A 20,128-nucleotide genomic window follows, 5' to 3' on the forward strand; every position below is an offset into this window, starting at 1 on the left:
GTAAATTGCATAGAAATATGGTTCACTGACTTAGTTCCTTGTTGTACCAAAATATTATGTATCTTATGTTGGAAGTTATTTCAGCAACAGTTTTTTGGCTTTTCCTTTAAGATTATCCCATTTAAAGTATTTCTTTTTTATTGTTTCAGAAGGCTAGTTACATATTTCTAGAATATCAGAATATATAGACATTTTAAGCAACGACATTTGATAACATCCAGGAATTGAGCATTTTTTGAAATACTGATTGTTTAGTAAATGTAACCTTACTGAAACACATGGTAATAAAAGAAGTTACATATGTTAAATAGTATTTTACCTTAATAGTAAAAAAATGGAAAGCAAATTGATGTTTGTAGAGAATGGTGAGAAACTGATAGATATAGGTTCCTCCTCTCTGCCCTATGAACATATTGTGTGGTATGGTATTTTCCCCCCCTACATTGTCACCAAAAACACTTAGGTTTATTTTATTCTGTGAACATCCTTGCAAGAAGTTTGGATTTTTTTGTTTCCCTCATTTCCATATGTTGTTTTAAGTAGTATGAGCTCCTGATGGGGGCTCATATAATAATTCAGAGAAAGCTTGCTAGTTAAAGAGATTATTTTATATAGATACACTTTCATTGCTGAAAGTTGTGAGCTGAAATTTTAATGGCTCTCTTTTCTCTCTGTGTACTTAGCCAAGACTAGGATTTTCTGTAGATGTTCATAGAGCTGTATTAAAACCAAAGGAGGGCAAAAAGGTGTTTTGAGGTATGTCTTAGCCTAGTCTAGAGAGAAGTAGTGCTGTGGGTGTGTTATGGTAAATGTTACTGCCTTCATGATGCTTGCTATCCAGATTGATGACATCATCACTTTGTTTTAAGATTACTTCTTTTACGGACTCAAAGTGAATAATTGTTAATAGTTTCCCCAGTCTAAAAATTGCTATTTTGATTGAATAACTTTACTTTCAACTACAGCAAAAAGCTTTAGTAAGCTCTTTTAAATGGGTATTCCCTTTTATATTGCACTCTCTGCTGTTGAAGGTCATAGTTCCTGCTCATAAGAAGCCTTTTAGGGAAGCTGAAATAGCAGAATGTAAAACTGAAAAATGGACTTTGCCTACAAAGGGCACAGTCTGCAAGTTAAAACGAACAGTCTGTGCTAACAGTAAACCAGTATCATTAAATAAAACAAAAGGTTCTTGTAATTGTAGGCATTAAAATTGCTACTACATGCATTTAGAAACGAAGACACAAGTAAAAATACCAGTAATTTGTCTTTTAAGCAATGGAATCTATTGTATATCTTCACAGCCTTAAAAGATTACTCTCATGACCCTAGCTGCTTTTGGTGGTGGGTTTCCTTCCTTTCAGTATTTTATTGAAAAATGTAAATAGTGTTTCATGTATGGAAAAGAAGCCTGCTGTTTCACCTTAAGAAAACATTTTGATAATCTGAAATTAAGTTAGAGCAAATTAGTGATATTTCAGGTTAATTACATTAATGGATTTTTAAAACAAAGATAAGATGTTTATTTAGTCACTTAATGAAAGTGACTAAAGTGCACACTTTTCTAGAGGAATTTAAGGCTTTCGAGATTTTATTTTGAGTGATATATCTATAGTCTAAGATTCAGATGCTTATTTGTGAGACTTTTGTTTTTAAATCTGAATTTTGCACCTGCTGACAATCATTTATAGGTTTATGAACCACATGAAACACCATTTGGAACTTGAGAAGCAGAGCAGTGAAAGCTGGGAAAACCACACCACCTGCCAGCACTGCTACCGTCAGTTTCCCACACCATTTCAACTGCAGTGTCACATTGAAAGCACACACACCCCCCATGAATTTTCTAGTAAGTTACATTTAAGTATTGAATATATTGATTTTTGTCAGTATTAATTCTGAGAAAACCTTAAGCTTGTTAGAATAAGAATAAGAAAAAGACTTTGGAATTTGAGGGTAAAATGGAAAACGTTACATTTCAACGAATATAAATTTTAAATAAAATTAGTTACAAAAATTATAGTCACTCTTGTAAGTAATTAAGGTAAATAACCTGAGCGTTATATGTGGGGGGGCTAAATTAGGAGCTTCAGATCCTAATTTTAAAATATGATATCAGTGCCCATTATTAAACTTGAATGAGAAAAGTAACTACCATGGTAGTTAAAAATCATAGATTTTAGAGCTAGACCACTTGGGTTCCAGTCCCAGATCTTCCTCTTAATACAGCGGTGTGATTTCAGGCAAGTTACTCTTAATATTTTAAATAATGGGGATAATAGAAATACCTACTTCATATGTTGTTATGAGCATTAAGTGAGGTAATATAAGTAAAGTGCTTAGAACATAGTTAACTGTATAAGTGACTGTTCACCACCACCACCAATTCTGCTATTATTATTGTTATTAGATGCATAAAATAATTGTGTGTGTGTATATATATATATATATATATATATATATATATCTATCTTTGCCTCACGAGGATACTTTATTACAAAAATTAAAAAAATGTTTTGAAGTATAATTGACATAACATTAGATTAGTTTCAGATGTACAACATGATGATTTGATATGTGTTTGCGCGTGTGTATACATATATATATATCTTGAAATGATGTAATGTCTTCCCCCCCACACTTTTAGCCATTTGCAAAATCTGTGAATTATCATTTGAAACAGAGCATATTCTTTTACAACATATGAAGGACAATCATAAACCCGGTGAAATGCCATATATTTGCCAGGTATACACATTTTTTATTGTGTACTTAGTGTTTGTTTGGTTTGGTTTCTGTTGTTTTGGTTATAAGATTTAAACCTATTAGGCCAGAAGTCAGCAAGTATTTTCTATAAAGGGGAAGATAATAAATGTTCAGGCTTTAAGTGTCATACGATCTCTGTTGCAACTAATCAACTCTGCCATTATAACACAAAGGCAGCCATAGACAATAAGTAAATGAATGAATGTGTCTGTGTTTCAATGAAGCATTATTTATAGACACTGAAATTCTAATTTCATGTAATTTTCTTTTGTCATGAAATACATTCTTTTATTTTTCTAACCATTTAGATAAAATTTGTTATTAAAATTAAAATCCCTCCTGTAAATAACTTATTAGTAGAAAGCCCTGTGACATAATTCCATGTATTGTATATGGGGTCAGTAGAGAGTTGGAATTGTCCCACAAACCATTGTTGACTCATTCCTGTACTGGACAAAGAAAAGCCCTGTGGGGAAAAGATAAACATATGGACTTATCTTACCATATAGGGAAGAATATAGGTATACAAGGGAAATAAATGATTTTAGATACAGAGGGTACTACAAAATGCTCTGGGCCTAGTATTTTTCCAGAATTTGAAGGAATAGGAAAGCAAGATAAAAATAAATTGCCATTGCCATTGCCATTGCCATTGCCACAGACTGGGGGCAATTTATAATCTAAAGGAAGATGCTGATTTACGTAGCAGAAAAAACTTTATAGGACAAGAGGTGTCAGAGCTTGAAAATTCAAGTCAGGATAGGAGGTAATAGATAAAAACATCTAATGAAAAGAAGGGACTCTAGTTATATTTTGGGAAATATTCCTAAACTTTGAAAGATAACTTTTCTGTCTCAGAGATTATCTTCTAGTGCTTGCATTAATGGGATTCTTGGTTGTGTAGGCATCACAGCTGAATTAGTTGTACATAATGTTTTTATAAATAAATGATTTATTGTTACTTGGTAATTGTGTATTATATAAATTTTCACTTTAAGCTAAACATTCTTTTTATTTGTAGGTTTGCAATTATAGATCGTCATCATTTTCTGATGTAGAAACTCATTTCAGAGCATCCCATGAAAACACTAAGAACTTGCTATGTCCATTTTGCCTCAAAGTTATTAAAATTGCGACACCCTATATGCATCATTATATGAAGCATCAGGTGAGATTACCCGTTCATAGTTCATGTTGTTTTAGCGAAAAGATAGATTATGACTTAGAAACACGGTTATATTTGTTCTACAAGGGAAGTGATATTGTTCCAAATGACACTGTTAATTTGCAGTTTGTGTTGAATTACTTATGAAACTTCTACTTTACCTTGCTTCATTTCTGGTGGTGTTGTGGCTCATAATTGAAAATTCTGAAAGGTAGCTAGAAATAGGAAACTTAAGGATTGAAGGAAAAAAGGGAAGATGAGTGGAATATCCAAAAGATCAGATATTTCAGGGTCTAAGAGTGGCTATGGAATTTTGAAGGTAGATAACAGGAGCATGGGAAAAGATGAATTTGAACTGAGAAAGAAAAGAGGGGGAACTCATAATCTTATTTTCCTCTTTCTCTTACTACTTTGTTTCTACATTCTAGCCCCCTTATTATGAGAAGACATGTTGTCATCATTGACCAGGAGTTGTCTTTTATAGCTGCCAGTGATAAAGGAAACAGTAATGATGTTTATACTGGATATATGAACACTGCCAAAGAACTATGTTTAGGTCATAACTTGTTTTGTTCATGACTTCTGCCAGTTCTGCTATGTAATTTTTGGGACCCAGCATTAGTGCTTATACCCTTCTCTTGAATTCTGATTTTTTGCTTACTGGTTCTTTTCCTGAAGCAATTAAACCATCCTTTGGGCTGAAAATTTTGATGCAATGCTGAATCTGTTCTTTAGTGTTTGAAAGAGCACTAGTGCCTTTGCCAAACCCAGAAGTTAATGGGTGAACATGTAACTGAATCTGATCATGTAACCAAGTTTTAGCACCTCATTAATCAGCCTATTACATTTTTTATTATTGATTAAATTGGAATGCCAATTTATTCACTATTGGTTGCTCAGTTTGCTTTCCATTTCAGTCATTAGGTAATCATAAAAAAATTGACTTGTGGTTTTTAATTGGGAAAGATTGTAAAAGTAGAATTTCCAGATGAATTTGGAATTACCTATGTTGTGACTGGGATGCTATCCATCCTTGAGAAGCTCTGTCAAGATTTTTCTGTTCTAGGTTTCCTTAACAATGTTCCATCAGGTGTTAATAGATGTTTCCCCCCACATTGTTATTGGTAAATAAATTTGGTAAATGCCCAAATTTATAAAATAAAACAGTTTTTTCTGTTTTTTAAAACAGGACTTTTCAGAGCTTTTAATATGCTAAAACATTATAAATTTCCAAGTAAGGGATATAAGTATGTATTTTTCCCCGAACTTATTTGGCCACAGAATCTTTTATTTGCAGAATACCTATTAACTTTTCTTGAGGAACGGAATTTGGGAAACCCTGTTCTTGGAACTCTATCTAATCTTTAATTTTGGCCTTTAATTTTGAAAGGGAAAATGAGATATAAGATAGTAGTTCTATTTCATTATGGGGTTTTTCACACAATTTTTTCCGTATGCTTTACTAAGCTCTAGAGTAAAATATAGATGTGAGGAGAATGATACTTATGAAAGAAACGTGTGGGCCCACTATGTGGGCTATGTGATTTATAGTCAGTTTTTATACTCTAAGTTTTATGTCTTAATTTGCCTTGGGTTCCCAGTTTTTTGTTGTTGTTTGTTTGAAGTACCTAGGAGGTAGATAGCCAGCAGTAGAGAGGGGAAAATCTGTTAATAAGAAGGATAATCAGGCATCCTTCAGGGTTTTTAAAATTTATATAATTATTTACAAAAGACTGGAAAACCTTAGCTGAGCAGAATTATAAACTTGTAATTGAGATGACACATTATTAGTGCGATACTAGACAGTAAGAATTGTTGACTCTATGGCTCATTATATTGTCTTTGAAGATTTTGGTTGTAACTTTTCTTGAAGAGGTTGTATTATTAGTCTTGGGTGATTTTAGAGCTGACAACTCAGTTTGTATGACTTCTAAGAATAGTGAAAGTGATTTTGGATGTGTTATACTCATTAGATCTTGAATGAAAACAATAGGCAGTTAAGATATACAATTGTTTATGGCAGCAGCAGGTGTTTTACATGCATTATCTTGTTTGATCCTTACAATCACCCTATGTATATTATTATTTCTGACTTATAGATAAGGAAACAAAGATTTAGAGAAAGTAACTTGCCCAATGTCACATTACCTAATAAAAAACAGAGTTAAAATTTGACTTCAGAGCCCACCCTTTTGTTGCTCTACCACAGAGTCAGATTTCACATTGGTATTAACTGTATTAGGGCAGAAAATACATACAGTCAGAATTACCTTAAATCCCTCAAGTCTCCCAAACAATGTAGTATGCTTGTCAAAAAGTTCAGCATAAACAATTATTTATCTACCCTCGGAATGATCACTATTTCTTTTGTTGACTGAACATCATGTTATTAAAAATATGTACAGTATCTTTATCAGCCTTAGCACATTGAAATGCATACACACACATGAGAGATGTTCAACACTTGTGTCCAACTAAGGGAATAATAGATTAATGTATTCTCTCTCAGGACTCTGGACAAATGTTCATTGAATGAAGCATCAGACATTTTGAATTAATTAAATTGTACCTGCTGCTCATACGCATTTTCTCTGCCACTCTCTTGTTTTCTGCCTCACTATCCCTTTAACAAATATTTATTTGTTGCCTTATTATGTGTCAAGTGCTGTTTTAGGTACTTTATAACAATGAACAAAACAAAGTTTGTACCTTCTGGAATTTGTATTATAGTGGAGAAAGATAATAAATATATGTGTGTTTATATTTGAGTGTATATGCATGCTAGCTGGTGATAGTTACTGTGGAAGGAAATGTAGAGGATAGGAAGTGCCATGGATTGAGGAGGTGTTGGAGGAGTGGTTGCTGTTTTGTATAGAGAGTGGTCAAAAGGCCTCTTTGAAGGAAATAAAGGAGGAAACCATATGGAAATCTGGGAGAGGTAACATTATGTAGGCAGTGAAGTGAATATATATCTGGGGCACTCAGAGAAAACAAAAGAGGCCAGTTGTGGCTAGAGCAGAGTAAACGAAGAGGAATAGTAGGAGATATGATTGTAGCAATAGAATGTAGGCCAGTTCATGTAGAGCCTTGTCAACCAGAATCAGGACTCAGAGCATTATAAGCACTTGAAAGGTCTGCCAAGTTTTAATATCACTGCATTGGCAGCTATGGGGAGAATAGACTATAGGGAGGAAAGAATATAACAGGGAGAAGATAGGAGGCTATTATAGTAGCCCAGGTGAATAACTTGGACTGATACGGTAGCAGTGGTTGGAGGTGATGAGAAATGGAAAGATTATGAAAGTTTTTGAAGGTGAAGCCAACAGGTTTTGTTAATGGGGTGTGAGAGTGACCAAGTTTTTTTGTCTTAAGAATGGAGTTTTATAAATGGTCAAGGGTGGAGTTTTTACATACTGTCATATGGGGAAGACTGAGGGAAGAACAAATTTGGGGCCAGGGGCATAGGGAGGAAATCCAGAATTAAGTTTTGTCCATGTTGATTTGAGATGTATATTAGACATCAAATAGTGATGTCAAGTAAGCAGTTGGATAGATGGTGTTAAAGCCATGAAACTGGATGAGGTAACCTAAGGAGTGATTATAGATATAGAAAAGATTCCTGGGAACTGGATTCTGGAGAACTTTCTTCCTGATGTTGTCTTGGTATCTGTTTATTGCCCAAGTTTTCTCTTTTTCCTCTTCCTTGAGCCAAATATAAGTGAATTTCTTTAAGGTGTCTGTACGTATTACATAATCCAATGTACCACACTTCTAAAATAGTCTCAAGATGCAGCTAGAATAGTAATACAAACACATTATATTTATATATTGCTTTGAACTTTGTAAAGAACTTATGAAATGCCTGCTGTGTACCAGTAACTATGCTAGTTACTTCCCAGTATGTTACCTTATTTGAATGTTATAAACGATTGATTATATTTAAAAGGTAATGATTTATTTGGCAGATTGCAACTTTAGAGAAAACATTCTTTTGTATTTATTTTAAGTTTGTATGTATGTGTATACATATATAATTTTATGTACATACATACAGAATTTTTAAATTAATGAGAGCATATAGGTAGAGATTGTAGTCAATATTATGTAGTACAAAGGAACACTGGGTCAGGAGTCTGACAATATTACTAACTAGTTATGGGGAAATGATTTAGATGTTTCTTGGGTCCTGTTTCCCATCTATAGCATAATGACAGGATTGGTTTTGAGGAGGGACTCAGTCAAGGTATCTCAGTCAGTAAGTATATAGTTTTGATTTATCTCTCTCCGTTTTCACACTGTTCAGTGTAGTAGCCACTAATCATGTGTGACTATTTAAGATTTAATAAATTAAAATTAAATAAATTAAAAATCCAGTTCCTCAGATGTACTTGGCACATTTCAGGTGTTCAGTAAAACTACATGTGGCTAGTGGCTACTTTATTGGGCAATGCAGCTCTAGAACATTTTCATTATTGAAGAAAGTTTTATTAGATAGCACTGCTTTATATAAGCATTTCCATAAAAACTTTCTTTCAATGTCTGGTTAGATATTTGAATTTCTTTAACCAGCTGGAAAGAGCAAAAATGAGAAAGAATTTATATTTTTCTGGGCTCATTTTCATAGTATCCTGTGTCTAAATACTTTAAAATTATAACTAAAAGAGCTTTCATACCACTATTGAGAGAACTTTCATTAAACCTATTGATAAACTTTCATGTTCAACTTCTGTACAGTAACAGACATTTTTGAAACCCAAATACTAATGCAAAGTGTGTTTTAGAAAATGAAATAATACTTTGCTAATATTTATGATGAGAGATATAAAATGCTATTTTAAAAATTATTTAGGTTTCATTAAAGTTAAATCAGAGCAGTTTCAGGACACTGGACTTGTGGTTGTAGAAATTTTTCCTTTTTTCTGTTTTCTAAATAGAAAAAAGGAATACATCGTTGTACAAAATGCAGACTGCAATTTTTGACAGGCAAAGAGAAAATGGATCACAAGACTCAGCATCATCGAACATTTATAAAACCTAAACAGCTGGAAGGATTACCTCCTGGAACAAAAGTGAGTTCAGATATGTTGTATTTTAACATATGGTATGATAATAGAAATCAACTCCTCCCTCATTTTATCTATTGAATATAGTACTTTAAGAAATGATTTCTGATTTTTATTAAGACTAATTTCAAGTGTTCATTCTTATGTTTAGAAAAAACGCTAACCATTGTTTTTTTGGTGGTTGGTGTGTGCTGTGGTAGAATGGTATTCCTTTGTAAAAAGTGCAACTAGATACTGTGTTTCCTGGACCATTGGGCAGCTTTTTGAGCTATTCTTGTGGGCAGTGTATATATTGGTTTTATCTTGCTAAACTGTTTGAGATCAGGAATCATGATTTATTTATCTTTGTGTCCTCAGCATCTAGTATAGTGCTTTGAATGCCATAGATTCTTAGATATTTATTGAAGTTATTACTGAGTCTACTCTCAGAGAAGTAAGTTCTGCTGCTGGATGTGTTTTAAGTGAGCAAACACATGTCTGACTGCATACTGATGATTGTAATTTACCTTTCCCTTTTTGCCTTATATTCCTGTTTTTTCTGACTTCTTTATATACAGTCAGCTCTTGAATATTTGCTCCAGTGGAGGGAAACAGAGGCATGGATAATCCAAAGTGAAATAATCCCCAAAACATTTATATTTGGCTTTGGGTACTTACCTTTGAATGTGGGTATGTCTGTTATTTGAATTAACTAAACAATATAAAGCCATGCTCTGAAGACCTAGAGCAAGAGAAGCTATCCAGCATCCTTCCCTGCAATCCATTCATTCCATGCTGGGACTAGACATGCATAACACGAATGTAAGCAGTGCAGTCCTCTCTCATATTTTCCCTTATTAATGATAATAGCAATAATAATATTAATAATAATGATACTAAATGTTTTTATAGTATCTTAGAGTTAGGCTCTCAGTATACTTTTTCATAGATTCTTTTATTTAATTCGTACAGCAGTCTGATGAGGTAGACAAGGCAGGTACTGCCCCATACTATAGGTAAAGAAGCTTAGCGAGGGTAAGTTACATATTCTAGACCACATTGCTAAGAAGGAGTAGTAAGAGATTTAACTTCAAGTCTTCTGATTCCTAGTGCTTTGCTTTTGTATGATACCAAAACATGTTTTATAGGACTTCCTCATAGGCTGTTCCTAATACAAATGGGGGGAAAATAGTCATACGATTAATGACAGTGTTGGCAGGTGTTTGTGTTTTCCATTGTCAACCAATTAATTTAATTTTTGAATACTAAATCATAAGTTTTATATTAGTTCTCTTTAAGGAAATTCTAAATATTATTAAACTCTCCATGAAGTATATTGAATTGATACCCTCCCATAATCTTTATAAACATAATTCTGCCAAATGAGCTCCTGGAAAGAGGAGGTCACATTTACTGTGGGTAATGCAGGGCAGTGGGTAACACAGGCCTTTCTAGAGTTACTTTTCAGGCTTTGAGATTTAAATTTTGACCTCTATGTGAATTTTTTTAGTTATAACAGAGCATAAAGATAGCTGTAGAATGTGCTCTTTAATATTCGTATAATTCCTAATTACCCCATTAATAACAACATTTAACTGATATCAGTATAAAAATATAATATTACAAGTAAATAAACATCAAATTTAATTTCATTTAAACATTTAAAATAAATGAAAGACTTATCCAATTATAGTTTATACTTACTCTTCAAAATACTTGATATTTAACTTTTTGTTATATGGTGATATTTTAATACTAATTCAAGGGTTAATTTTCTAAAGTGAATATTATCTTCATTTTTGTAGGTTACTATTCGAGCTTCAGTTGGACCTCTTCAATCAGGATCTTCAACTACACCTTCCATTAGTGCAAACACTTCTACCCTTCAGGCCTCACCTCCAAGGACAAAAAGTATAGCTGCTAAAAATCCCACAAAATCTAACACAAGTAAACTTACTACAACTAAATCTAATGCAAGTAAACCTACTGCAAGTAAGCCTAATGGAAGTAAATCTAAATTCAAATCAAAAATCTCTAATATGCAAAAAAAACAAAGCACTTTGGCTAGTAGCAATAGAAAAAGTAAAGTCAATACAGCATTGAGGAACTTAAGGTAATCTTTTATTCCTGATATACAGTACTAATTTAATGTTAAATAAAAGAATAAAACCTTTATTATAAATGTACCGTATTACACAACTCTCATACATTCATATGCTATCACTTATGGCATAAAGGCCAAGCAAATAAAAGTATTTTTTTTACAACTGTTGTTAAACAGTACTTAACTATATTTTTCCTATAATATTAATCTACTACATTGGTATTATTATGTGTTGTGCTTATATCTTGTGACATTTGAATTGGTTAATTCCTTTTATTTCAGTAACAAGTATTAACTGATATTAGATTGTTTATACTTATTCTAGCTGTTGTTCCATAGCAAATTTTCAAGTTAAAAGTTTGTGTTAAAATATGTTAATTTAAACAGCTTGGCTTTAATTAACAGAACATTAATAAAGTACTCCCTTATTATTTTTGTTTTAAAATATATTGTTATCATTTTCTTTATATCTCCATAAGGTTTCGTCGGGGAGTTCACAAGTGCATTGAGTGTTGTTCCGAAATAAAAGATTTTGCAAACCACTTTCCTACATATGTCCACTGTAGTTTTTGCAGATACAACACTAGCTGTAGCAAAGCCTATGTAAATCATATGATGAGGTAAGATGAGTTAAACATCTGTAATTACCAATTGAATTATAATTCAGCAAGTTTGGTTTTTGAAAACAGTTATCCTATTAGAAACCAAGTTTTCTCTTCAAGGAGCTAAAAAACATCTAGCAATAGAGAATTTCTATTTCTAGCAATAGCAGTAATGCCTGGTACTGGTATCCAGCATAGTAACTCATAAAATTACTGTAACTAAAATTGTAAGAACATTTAGACTAATGAAATCAGGATAGGTCTGTTAAAGATATACATTTTCTATGGGAATTTCTTTTTCCTATAGGACTTTCAAAAACATTTTTAAAGATAAAAATGTAAATATTTTAAATATATTTACCAAACAAATACATGTAATCTCATGAGTGTTATTCTCTTCAAAGCAGTCACTTTGAGAGACTCCAGGATTTTCAGCGGTGCTAAGAACTTTATTGAGTCTGTTTCTCCCTCTCTCTCTCTTTTTCTCTCTCTTCTAATCTGTCTGTCCACCTATTTGTCAAGCTATCTGTCCTTGTTTCAGTCAGTAAAACGAGAGACTCTTCTAGTTATGATGCCATTGTTGGAATTTTTTCATTAATTCACTCAACTTAAGATTATTTGAGTACTTAGTATTTACTCTATGCAGAGAAAGCCTTCACAATCCACATTCATTTGTATCTCATTAGCAGAAATATCTTTCAGGGTGAATTTTTATTTTTACTTTTTATTTTTTTTAATCCTCACCCAAGGATATTTTTTCCATTGCTTTTTAGAGAGAGTAGAAGGGGAGAAAGGGAGAGAAACATTGATTTGAGAGAGACATCAATTGGTTGCCTCCCAAATGCTCCTCAACAGGGGCCAGGGTTCGAGCCTGCTAGGGAGGTACCTGCCCTTGACCAGAATCAAACCTGAGACCCTTCAGTCCGAGGGCCGATGCTCCAGCCACTGAGCCAAACCAGTGAGGGCTGGATTTTTATTTTTTAAAAATTGTTCAGATATAAACTAGCTGTTTGTTGTTGTTGTTTTAAGTTAGAATTAAAGTATAATAAAAGTGATTTTCTCATAGATTATAACATAACCTTTATGTTACTTTATGTTAGCAGAAATATCTTTCAGGGTGAATTTTTATTTTTACTTTTTATTTTTTTTAATCCTCACCCAAGGATATTTTTTCCATTGCTTTTTAGAGAGAGTAGAAGGGGAGAAAGGGAGAGAAACATTGATTTGAGAGAGACATCAATTGGTTGCCTCCCAAATTGATTATCAGCTGCTCCTTTCAAGAATTCTCTCTCCTTTCTTGATGGCTTCAGTGCCTCCCTCACAGTCCCCCCGTCCCTCCCACTTGGTTAGCCTAACGTTATGTACCTGACTTCTTTAGTGCCAGTACTTCACATCAACTTTTAAGTTATTGTACCCCGTTTCTTACCACGTACCATTTTACTCTCATATACACAGATTATTTCTATTGAATGACTATTTCCTTATCACTTTGGGGCTTTGACTCCTTTTTTTTTTTAATCCTCACCTGAGGATATTTTTTCCATTGATTTCTTGAGAAGGTGGAAGGGAGGGAGGAGGGGTGTGCAGAGAGAAACATTAACGTGAGAGAGACACATCGATTTGTTGCCCCCACATGTGCTCTGGACCAGACCGGATGGGGAACCTGTAACCATGGTATGTGCCTTTTACTGGGAATGAAAACTGTGACCTTTCGGTTCATAGGCCATGCTCTAACCACTGAGCCAAACCCGCCAGGGCTTGACTTCATTTTCCAAAGTCCAATAGCACTCATCTGACTTTATAGTCAACCTTATCCTCAGGGTCATCTGTTTTAATTGCTGCTTTGTTTTTGTTATAGGATTCGTTTTTGTTTTTTCCCCCAATGTTCTTATTGATTTGAGAGAGAGAGAGAAAAGAACATCGATCAGCTGCCTCCTGCATGCCCCTCTACGGGGGGGTCGAGCCTGAAACCCGGGCATGTGACCTGACCAGGAATCGAACTGATGACCTCTTGATACATGGGACTGTGCTCAACCAATTGAACCACACCATCCTGGCTGTTCTAGAATTCTTTCCTAGCTAGTTTATATCTGAACAAATGTTTTTCCCATTACCTTCATCCACACATTGATCTCAGAAATCAATGATGTTCCACTTCTACAAAGTTAACCCTGTCCCTTATCTCTTCTAGTTCTTCCACAACCTTTTTCAGTTAACTTGCTACCTCATCTCTTCTCTCAACTAGGTTCTTTTGCTTACAGATATTTTGAGGGGTTTTTTAAGATGAGGGAGAGTTGTCCCTACTGCCTACTTATTTCTTGCCTTTCTCTCACTGTTTTACATTGGTAAAAAGTGTTGTTACTAGCTTATTTGTGATTTATTTCTTTACCCTTAAATTTGAGTATCATCCCACCTGCCAACTAACCCCTTTATCTGTCATGTACTTATGCACCACATTTATTCACTTTTTAAAAATCTTACTGCATAATTTCATAGTTTTTGACATTGTTTTTATTCACTTTTTTAAAAAATGTCTTTATTGGTTTCAGAGTGAGGAAGAAGAGGGGGAGAGAGAGAGGGAGATAGAAACATCAGTGATGAGAGAGTCATTGATCGGCTGCCTCTTGCACGTCCCCGACTGGGGATCAAGCCCGCATCCCGGGCATGTACCCTGACTGGGAATCGAATCACGATCTCCTGGATCCTAGGTCAGTGCTCAACTGCTGAGCCAGGCCAGCTGGGCTCATTCACTTTTGAAACTATTCTCCTCAGCTTCTGTTAAACTGTTGCCACTATTTTTCTTCTTCCTTTTTGGCTGCTCTTGTATTTCATTGCCTTTTCTTCCTTCAACATTTTTTACCTCTTACATTTCCTTTGTTGGTAACTTAATCACTGTCACTTTTACCTTTCAACTTTAAATCTTCCCAATTCAGTCCTTAGTTTCCTGAGATCCAACTGTATGCTTTTAATTATTTTATAGATATTTTTACCTTTGACTCACTGGCATCTAAAAGAAACACAAGTAAGGCAAACATTGTATAATCTGCAGAATTCACACACTACCACCCAGATATTCTTTCAGGGCATCATCTGTGTGACTGGAACACCACCTGGAAATAACTCACTGTCCTGAGTTTCTTAAGCTCATGAAGGTCTCTTGATTTGCCATTTTGCATTTTGCACCTCTGCCTCCCAATTACTGCAGTGGTCTACACCTACATTCCATTTCCTCTAAACCAGGCCCAAGCATTCTTTCTCCCAGTATACTTCTGTGTGGCATGTCTCTTATTCTGTGACAAATATGTTGCTGCCCAAAATGGGACTTTAATTCTGCCCTTAATTTACAGGGGATCAAACTGGAAAATCTTTTGTGTTTTCTTAAACCAAGGGTCATTCCACTCTTCTAGCTTCCATTTATCATAGGCTTCCCACTTGTCTCATACAACCTCCAAATCCATTCTATTCCAAAACATTTCCATTTAACCTGACTCCCTCCATACCCTTTTCCCAATTCCCCACTGAGCCCCAACCGTGCATTTCATTGTCATCCCACACGCTAAGTGTTTACTCAACGTTAGCTTCATGTGGAACTGAAGGTTTCCATTGTCACTGTTAGGGTGTGGTAGATCTAACCTTTCCCTTTTTCTCTGCCTCACTGGTACTCTTGTCTCACTGCGTTTGGTATCTCCCATTGAATGACCACCAGTCCCTCTGGCCAAGTTTGGATTCTTGTTATAAGCTTGAGTTCTGTAGGTACAGAAGTTACATTTTCTCCAGAGGATGAGTACCTTTAATTCCTACCCATACCACTTCTGTACTCTCAATTCGTCTTTTCCCCTCTGGTCTTCTGTTTGCCCCAATCATTCTGGAAAGACTCCCATCCCCATAAATTGACTACTCTTCTTCAGAGTGAAGTCTTTTCCTGTACTCTTTTTTTTTTTTTTTTTTTTTTTTTAATGGGAGCGAGAGAAACATAGACCAGCTGCCTCCCACATGCCCTCCACTGGGGATCGAGCCCACAACCCGGCTGTATGCTGACTGGGAATCGAGCTGGGGACCTCTTGGCTCATGGGTTGACACTCAGCCACTGAGCAGCACTGGCCAGGCTTCCTATACTCATTTTTGACAGTGGCATTCCTTATTTTTGTTAGTCTCTGGAATATCCCTGCCCTTCCTTTCAGTTAACCTTCTTTGAAGTGTTTGATCACCACAGCCACTCACAAGGATCATTCCTTACTTTGAGTTGTGTACCATCCATCAGTTCTGCCTTTTGTTACATTTGTATGTGTCTTCATATCTCCTTGAAAGAAGGGGCTCTTTGTATTCACCATGTCACCTACAACATTACAGACAGAAAGTGATAGTCATCATTTGTTGTAATTATAAAAGGCTCTACATAAAACCTCAAAAGAGGATATTCAAAAGTAGTGATGGAGTTGGAATATTTTTGGAATAAGACTTTTTTCAAAGAAGAACATCATTAAACATGTAATTTTTAAGTGATTTTTGTTTTTTTGTTTGTAAAGACAAGCATTATTTGGATTTGGTGGTTTTATTGCTTCTTACTTATAGCTTTTAGGTAGCAATAGGAGTCTCCGTAAAAAAAGAAAATCCAGACAAATTGCTATGTAATATTGGTATTTTTCTTCAATATCATGTTTAAGAAGGCTTTTTTTTTTAACATATAGAATTAAGCCAACAGACATAAATATTTTATTATCTCTTTTTCTAATCGAGTTTGCTCTTTGCTAAGAAGTATGGCAGGCTTGTGGTGAATAATCAGATAAATCTGTATTTTAATCTAAGCTTCATCATTTATTTATTAATTCTCTTTGTGACTTGGGCAAGTTACTTAACCTGACTCCTAGTTTCCTTTTCTTCAAAAGAAAGTTACTGTGATTATTAAAGAAAATGTAAAATTAAAGTGCTTAATAATATGAATTTGCATTTAGGAGGTTTTCAAGTAATTAGAGCTATTATTTTTTCTAAGTTGTCAATATTAGGTATTGTGGATAAAGTCCTTGCCTTTAATTTTACAATTTAGCAGGAAAGATATACTATTTACCTAACTTAATGTGATAAGCAAACAGCCATGAGAGCATAGAGGAGGTAAAAATGAATTCTTTAAGAATAAGGGAAGGTGTCCTATAAATGATATTTCGCTTAGGCTTTGAAGGGTGATTTAAAAAATTTCCAAGGAGAAAGAATGTTGGTATAATAATCTATTCCTATACAATAAATATGACAGTACTGTCCTAGTCGGTTTGGCTCAGTGGTTGGAGCCTTGGACTGAAGGGTCCTGGATTCATTCCCATACAAGGGCACATACCTCGGGTGCGGGCTTAATCCCTGGCCCATGGGGGCTCATGCGGGAGGCAGCCAATCAACGTGTCTCTCTCACATCAGTGTTTCCCCTCCCTCCCTCTTTCCCTCCCTCCCTCTCTCTCTGAAAAGCAAAGGATTAAAAAAAAAAAGTACTCAATTTTTATAAGATATGCTTGAGTTTAATATATATTTTATATAGATTTATTGACTTCAATAATAGTCATCAGAAAACTAGTTAGATAATTGTGATAGCATCATACCTGGTCTCTTGTCTGTAGTTCCCCCCCCCCTTCTGTTCTTTTCTTTCTTATGTTTCTAGAGTAGGCATATTTGGTCAGGCCACTTTTTTGTGTTGTTTTGTTAATCTCGCCTGAGGATATTTTCCCCCCATTAATTTTAGAGAAGGTGGGGGGAGAGAGAGAGAGAGAGAGAGAGACACACACACACACACACACACACACACACACACAATTGGTTTCCTCCTGCACACACCCCAACCTGGGCTGGGGAATCGAACCTGCAATCCAGGTACATGCCCTTGACCGGGAATCGAACCAGAGATCCTTCGGTGTGTGAGCTGATGCTCCCACTGAACAACACTGGCCAGGGCTGAGGTATAATTTATACAAAATAAAATTTACCTATTTTTAAAGAATAGCTTAATGAGTTTTGATAATTATATAGTCATATAACCAGGTGGTGAATTTTTAAAACCTAGACTTTAACATCATGTTTTTTAACTACATTGTAATAAAAAGCCTAACGTTTTTTCTCTCTTCTTTAGATTTATTTGTATATTGTTAGTAACTTTATACAGATCTAATTGTAAGAAGGGTAGTTTTTATTTCTTAGCTAGAGATTCATTCCTATTATACACGAAGTTGTAAGTATGCAATTCATGTAATAAATACAAATAAAGAGGTGCATTATGTCTCTTTTTATAGATAGGGAGCTAAATTAAAACTGGATTCAGACAACAAATTTTAAAAGTACCAATGTTTTAATAAGGTACAAGTTACAGACAGAAATGGAAAACATCATAAAAGCCCTAAAATGTAATCTCCCCTCCCTTCCCCTCCCATAGTAAGTAAACCAAAACAGTCTGAGTTTGAGAACGAAGAAATCGCTGTTTTTAAAAAAATAACTTATTTCGGCTCACATTCTTTGGCAGTCAGATAAAATGTTGGACTCATTACTCTGAGGAAACACAGTGGTGTGTTTACCAACACCATGATGTTTTCTTCTAAAAATACTATTTAATTATTTCTGTGATGTTGTCTTAAATTTGTATACTCTTAATAGTAGCTATCCGCAATTGAAGAAATGACTTAGATATGTGAGCATATTTTCTGGGGATTATAGCTAGTCAGTATTTCTTTTCTCATACATACATGCTGTGTTGGTAATAGTTACCTTGTATCTGAAAGTGACCTGGTTACTTGGCTACTTGGCAGGGGTCAAGGTGGAGTGGGAGAGGCTGTCAGTGCAAGCTAGGGCTACTGCCTCTCAGATTTTAGCTTGCATAAGAATTACTGAAAAAGCTTGTTAAAACATATTCCTGGGCTCCACTGCCAGAGATTAATTCATAGGTGTGTGAGGGAACACAAGACTTTGCATTTCGAAATAAACTCCCAGGTGATGCTGATTTTAAATCCATGACTCCACTTTTAGTTACATTGTGTTAAACTAACCCTGTCTTTCTCTAGTACAGGGTAGCTTTCCTTACCAGACTTAAAAGGGTATATAAAAGCTATGATTGGTTACAAAGCTTCTTTAGTGGTTTTCTGTTCTGTGCTTAGGGGAAGCACTGTTTTAGTTCATGAGTTCTGCTTTAAGTTTTTTTTTTAAACCCTTGCTAGTAACTGCAAAGAACTCCTTAAGTGTTTGATTTTATAAGTGGTAAACAGTGGCATTTAGTTTGAGTACTGTTTACTCCCAAGATCATTTAGATTCTATCCCCCTTCCCTAACGTGAGGATGTTAAGATTGGGAAATGATTTAAAAAATGATTATTCATGATAACCTTTTATATTATAGCAAAAATAGTAGCAAAAAATTAAAATTGTTTTCAACTCTTTAGCAGATTAAAAAATTTGTTTTTTAATTTTTAGAAAACTTTAATATTTCCTTTTGTGTGATGATGAGAGTACTAATCATATAGGCAAATGTTTAGGGAAATTTGTGTTATTAGAAAATAAATAGATAAAATGGAATATAAGATAAAATTCTGAATTACAAGGAATGACAAATATTATTTTATTTATGTCATGATCTTTTACTCAAAACTAGAAACTTAAATTTAAGTTTAGACTTGACATATAGCTATAAGTTAATGTGACTACTGTAGAATAAAATTAATAAAATCTGTTTTGTCTCTCCAGCTTTCACAGTAATCGTCCAAGTAAAAGGTTTTGTATTTTTAAGAAGCATTCAGAAAATCTCAGGTAACTAGTTGATTTTATTTTTATTCTTTCTGTTGAAAGATTTTATGACTTAACATTTTTTATATAATATCCTTAATGAGGTATAATTCATATACTATGCAATTCACATACTTAAATTGTACAATTAATAGTTTTTAGTCTATTTACCAAGTTGTGCAGCCATCACCACAGGTAATATTAGTACATTTTTATCACTCCAAGGAGAAACTCTGTACCCATTAAGGCCATCCCTGTTTCCTTCCAACTTTACCAATCCCTAAGTAACCACTAATCTTCTGTATCTATAGATTTGCCTATTTTGGACATTTCATATAAATGGAATGATACAATATGTGATCTTTTGTGATTGGCTTCTTCCATTTAGCATGTTTTTCATGTTCATATATGTATATCAGTACTTCATTTTTTTATTGCTAAATAATATTTCATTGTCTGGCTATACCATAGTTTGTTTATTCATTTAGGTTATTTTAACTTTGAAGCCATTATAAATAATGCTGCTATGAACATTTGTGTACAAGTTTTTGTCCGGGCATGTCTTTTCATTTCTCTTTAGTATATATCTGGGCTTGGAATTGCTGGGTTATATGGTAACTGTGTTGAGCCTTGGAGGATCTGCCAGGCTGTTTTACAAAGTACCTCAACTATTTTATGTTCCCATCAGTAGCATATGAGGGTTCCAGC

At 34.3% G+C, this 20,128-nt stretch overlaps 1 protein-coding gene across 2 annotated transcripts in view; it reads left to right on the forward strand.

The window, feature by feature from the left end:
• Positions 1-20,128, forward strand: part of ZNF280D (zinc finger protein 280D) — a 103,042-nt gene that overhangs the window by 45,894 nt on the left and 37,020 nt on the right. For both annotated transcript variants that reach the window (XM_087821311.1, XM_016208522.2), the window contains exons 9-15: positions 1,689-1,846; positions 2,645-2,745; positions 3,785-3,931; positions 8,863-8,997; positions 10,776-11,083; positions 11,554-11,694; positions 19,382-19,444. In XM_087821311.1, the coding sequence (XP_087677437.1) occupies positions 1,689-1,846; positions 2,645-2,745; positions 3,785-3,931; positions 8,863-8,997; positions 10,776-11,083; positions 11,554-11,694; positions 19,382-19,444 (1,053 nt within the window). The remainder of the gene's footprint in view (positions 1-1,688; positions 1,847-2,644; positions 2,746-3,784; positions 3,932-8,862; positions 8,998-10,775; positions 11,084-11,553; positions 11,695-19,381; positions 19,445-20,128) is intronic.

The sequence above is a fragment of the Miniopterus natalensis genome, chromosome 1, assembly GCF_054644295.1.
Source record: "Miniopterus natalensis isolate mMinNat1 chromosome 1, mMinNat1.hap1, whole genome shotgun sequence".
In the NCBI taxonomy this organism is placed as follows: Eukaryota; Metazoa; Chordata; class Mammalia; order Chiroptera; family Miniopteridae; genus Miniopterus; species Miniopterus natalensis.